Raw genomic sequence first — 4,758 nt, forward strand, 5'->3', positions numbered from 1 at the left:
CTTCTCCTTCTCCTTCGACCTCCCGCGGAACTTGCTCAGCTTGCTGCGCGAGCCACTACGCTCGGGCACACGACCGCGCTGCTCGTACTCTCCAAACTCCGTCGTGTCGAGCGTACCCGGGGGCGGGAGGGATTGCGAACGCATCGACCCTTGCTTGCTTTTTGGACCGTCTTCGCGCCCTCGCGATCCTGCTTCTGCGACTGCATCGTGCGAGTACTGCGACGAGTATCCGTACGTCTGCGCGTAGCCATGCCCATCCAGCAACTGCGAGTACTGACCATACGTGCCCTCCTCGGCCATACCGCGCTCCGCGCTCCGCACCCCATCCTCCTCCGCAGACGCCGCCATAGCTGCAAATATCAACGGACGGCCCTTCACGAGCGGGGTACCGACCTGCTGCGCCGAATTCGGATGCGCAGTCTCCGGAGACTCAGTCTCCTCTGCTGAAGTGGAAGCGGCCATGGCTACGAAGATCCGCGGACGGCCCTTCACCGGGTGCTCTTGCGTGTATCCCGAGGGATCATACGCGTCCCGCAGTTCCTGCTGAGCATTCTGCTCGAACCACGCCTGCCTCGGACTCTGCACGGGTTGTTGCTCCATCTGCCTGACATCCCGCTCCGCAGTCGGAGGCTTGGCATCCGAGTACGTCCTCACCCTCTCCACCTGAGGCACGCCAGAAGACCTGACGTCCGAACGCGTCCTCACCCTCTCGACCGCGGGCATACCGGGTGCTCTGCCGTCCGAGCGCGTCCGCGGTCTTTTGTCCTCTCTTCGAACCTCCATACCAGTCCATGCGGACTCGGATTGCGCCTTTGGTACCGCGAAGGGAAATTGCGCGTCTGCTGCGGTCCTTGCTGGCTCAGAGCGCGTCTTGGGCACCGCGAACTTTGGGATCGACTCTGGCTTGGGTGGAGGCGGAGGCGGTCTTTCCTCCTCCTCTTGCTTCCCTTGCACCTGCTGCTCACTCGCGAAAACCTGCGCGGCCATCCCAGCCTGAACCTGGCTCTCGCCCGGCAGTCTGTTCTGTTCAAAACTCTGCGTTCGAGAACGAGACATCGTCTGCACGTTCGTCCCCGAACCTGCCTGGTCGAGACTCTGCGTGCGTGAATGCGTACGCGATGGAACGACGTTCGCGCTCGCGCTTGCACTCGACTTCAGCGAGTCGATCGACGGCGGGAGCTTGCGGTGCACCGGCGTGCGCGGGGAGGCGACCGAACCCGAGGCGGTAGACGTCGAGCGCGCGACGGGCGGAGATGTTGCTTGCTGTTGGTATATATGCGCGGGTTGCTGGTAGGATATATGCGCAGGTTGCTGGTGGGGTATACGCGAGGGCCACTGTGACTGCGTCTGACCATGTATATGCGAGGGGTTGGATGGGGAGGTAGTCTCCGTAACAGGCGGGGGCGGAAGCGCACGCTCACGCTCGCGATCACGCCCTCGCACGCGCGTCGAGGTAACCCTAGCGTCCTCCACAGGCACACGCGCAGACGAGCCCGCTCTCGTCGTATGCCGCGTAGCGTACTCCACAACCGCGCTCTCGCCCATAGGCACCCGCGCCGACGCCGCGCGCACGACACCCGCCCTGACCGACACGCGATGCACCGGCCTCTCACCCGCATACTGCTGTCCACCCACATACTCATGCGAGGTCGCGCGTGCGAGACGCGCGCTGGACGATACCGGTGGCGGGGGGCTTGTGGCCTGCCTTGATCGACGACGCGAACCTTCGCGCACGTCACGATCGGCGTACCTGGCATCGGGTGGGGGGCTCGTCACAGATGGGGAAGGTTGGGCGCGTGATGATGACGGACTGGTGAGGCGTCGGGATGGGAAGGAGGGAGGAGAAGAGGGCGACGCAGAGTCCGTGGGCGCAGCAGCCTGAGGATTATAATCCTGAGTTGGTTGCTGTGAACAGTGTGGTTAGCTACGGTGATATTCCGTGATTGCAAATGATCATGAATAGACTGCGCTGGTCCGGCGATCGCGAAGCGAGATACGGATAAACTTTAAGACCCAGCGGCAGGCGGGTCAGGCAGAATATGGGCACGCGGGGCCCACAACCGAGCGAGCGAGCTCGCCGCCTTCGCTGTCAGACAGCGCAAGGATTCGCGTCAGACGTGTATAGATTGAGACGCGGCGCGAGGCGACGTGTATAGATTGAGACGCGGCGCGAGGCGACGTACAGTGATAATGAACGTGGACGTAGGATGGGGAGCACATGGCGGACACGCGGAGGCAGACAAAACATAATGCATCATGCAGAGAGGGCAGAAAATGTAGATGGAGGCGATGAGAGAGAGGAAAAATGTCCGTAGTCCATTCAAGTATAGAGAGTATACAGATAGATAGATTAACCGCTGTACCGACGTCGCGTCGCGAGCCGGGCATATACCGTCTATGAGGGATCGTCTCGGTGCCGAGTGTCAATATGCGTGACTGTCCAGCGTCTGCCTCTATAATGTGTTCGCAGATCGGTGTCCATCAAAAACATCACTCTCCTATACACATACGGGGGGTCCGGCGTGTAGCCGAACAGGGGCGTCCGGGGCCAGGGAGGGCTCACCGGACGGGGACGAGATCGACACCGAGGACCTCGTCGGGCTCGCCGGACCAGCGCACGCAAGAAGGCACGACGAAAAGGCTCACCGAGCGCGACTTTTTCGTGACCGCGTTCTCGCTTGCCTTGGTAAGCTTCCTGCTGCTCGAGCTGCGCGCAGCGTCAACGAGGCCGTGCTGGTTTTGGCGATAGACGTCGCTGTGGCCATCGCGAGAGGGGACCGGGGTGGGATAAGCAGGCTGAAAGGAGGGATATACGCGTGTCAGCACGGGCATTGCAGCGATCAGGGCGCGACAGGGCAGAATGCGGTGACGGTAGCAAGCAGGAAGCGAGCAGAGGCAAAGGGGAGAACAAAGACGCCCCTAAGCAACGAGGGGCACTCGCGCGAACACCATGCGAAGAAGACTATATAGCGAGAAGGCAAAAACGTGAGGCAGAAGACGTGCTGCCGCGCGCGGTGGTAAAGGGGCCGATCGGCGAGGATTAAACCCGTGATGCAGGGTCAGACAGGAAGACATCCGCCACAGATGCGCACCGACCATCGCAACCAAACGCCAACGTTCCTCAGGATCACATCCTGATTCCGTAACTTCCCCGGCCGTCGTGTTCGCTCGCCGCGTGGCCGTCCACGCCACATTGGGCGCCCTCCGCACGTGCAACTCCCTCCCTGCGCACGGCGGCCGCAGCAGCAGCGACGACGACGACAGACCCAATACCGATCAGAGCGCATGCTGGCAGACAGACGACTTGGCAGGGCACGGAGGACAGCAAATGACATCAATGTCCGCTGCCAAAATAGGCGCGACGTCATTGAGTCTATGCCGCCACTCCGGCCGGCGTATCCCCGCACCGTGCCACAATCGACAAGCACTTGCCCATATCGGGCAGGCGCCGTCAGTGGGAAAGGAGCAGCTCAGACGCCGGGGTCCGTGCGCATGTGCGTCCGAGAAGACACGGAGCGTCCTTGAATGAGCGAAAAGGAACTAGCTCCATACAGGGCTCAATTCAGCGGAGACGATCTCGAACCAGCACGGAAATGACCACGACGAGCGTGATCGCGAAGCCACCGACGAGCGTGACCAAGAACCCCATCCGCGGCAGCCCGAGCCCGAGACGAGCACGAACACCGGTAGAGGCAGAGAGCAAAGGCAAAGGCAAAGGCAAACAGGAATGGAAGAAAGCAAAGGGGAAAAAGGGTCTTTCAAGCAAGAGAGTCATTGAGAGAGGAGCTAAACACCCACCTGCACCTGAACAACCTCCATCGCACTCTTGTCCGACTTCATGCTCGCCTTTCCCTCCCTTCTCATCCTCTCCTTGTCCAGCGGCACCCCAAACGCCGACAGCAGCGAATACTTCTTCCTCTGCCGCGGGCCCTCCGGCAGCGGCTTGTCCATGCTCCCGCTCAGCCCACTCAACCCACTCATCCCGCTGAGGCTCCCCGCACGCACGGGCACGCTCATGCTCATGCTCACATTCGACGCGCTGCTCGACGGCGTCGGCGTCGGCAGCTGCTGCTGTTGCGCGAACCCAGGGCGAGCAGGCGAGATCGACGACCCCGAGCGCGTACGCCCGTGCGCAGCCTTCCCTGCGTTGGCATTATGATTGCTACCATGTCCCGAGCTCGAATGTGCATGAGACGACGGTGATATCGGCGGGCCTTCTTGGCTCTGCGGAGGCGACGGAACCGGGTGTGCTGTACGGGGTGAAGCATGCGAGGGAACAGGGTGCGTCAACGCGGGCCCATACGCATACGCAGACGGAGACAGCGGAGGACCACCATATGCGCGCGACGGCTTGTGCGCATGCACATTCGCCTCCTCCGGCGACGGCACGCCCACCATCGGCGGCGTCCCCGCCCTCGCATCGTCAAACATCACAGCAGCAGGCGGCATCGACGGCAAGCTCCCCCTCCCCTCCTCCCTCATCTGCTCACCACCATCCAACGAATGTATTGTCGCCCGCAACGGCGAATTATGCGCGCTTCCATTCCTGCTGAGCGACGCCGGGATCCCACCGCCATTCTGCTGCTCGCCAGCAATCATCTCTTTTCTCAGATTCCCCTGCACCTGTCCCAGCCCCGGCGATCCCTGTCTCTGCAACGGTGAGCCCTGTCTTTGCGGCGGTACCATCTGCGGCGAGCCCTGCGCTTGCATCATCTGCTGCTGATAATGCTGCTGATACTGTTGCTGATACTGCTGCCA

General features: G+C 61.9%; 2 protein-coding genes across 2 annotated transcripts; both read right to left on the reverse strand.

Moving 5' to 3' along the window:
- Positions 1 to 19: 19 nt before the first annotated feature.
- Positions 20 to 2,832, reverse strand: LAESUDRAFT_762494 (uncharacterized protein; the record flags this gene model as incomplete). Its single annotated transcript, XM_040913117.1, has 3 exons — positions 20 to 1,905; positions 2,059 to 2,086; positions 2,564 to 2,832. Coding segments are annotated over 3 exons (2,183 nt in total), but the record flags the coding sequence as incomplete, so codon positions are not given.
- A 745-nt stretch (positions 2,833 to 3,577) lies between these two features.
- Positions 3,578 to 4,758, reverse strand: LAESUDRAFT_392323 (uncharacterized protein). The gene has a single exon (XM_040902287.1). The coding sequence runs from the start codon at positions 4,711 to 4,713 to the stop codon at positions 3,787 to 3,789; it is 927 nt and encodes a 308-aa protein (XP_040760581.1). The 5' UTR covers positions 4,714 to 4,758; the 3' UTR covers positions 3,578 to 3,786.

This window comes from Laetiporus sulphureus, assembly GCF_001632365.1.
Source record: "Laetiporus sulphureus 93-53 unplaced genomic scaffold LAESUscaffold_45, whole genome shotgun sequence".
Taxonomy (NCBI): domain Eukaryota; kingdom Fungi; phylum Basidiomycota; class Agaricomycetes; order Polyporales; family Laetiporaceae; genus Laetiporus; species Laetiporus sulphureus.

Excerpts from the sequence above, each read along its gene's own strand:
- LAESUDRAFT_392323 (XM_040902287.1), bottom strand. The coding sequence starts at position 4,713 with ATGATGCAAGCGCAGGGCTCGCCGCAGATGGTACCGCCGCAAAGACAG.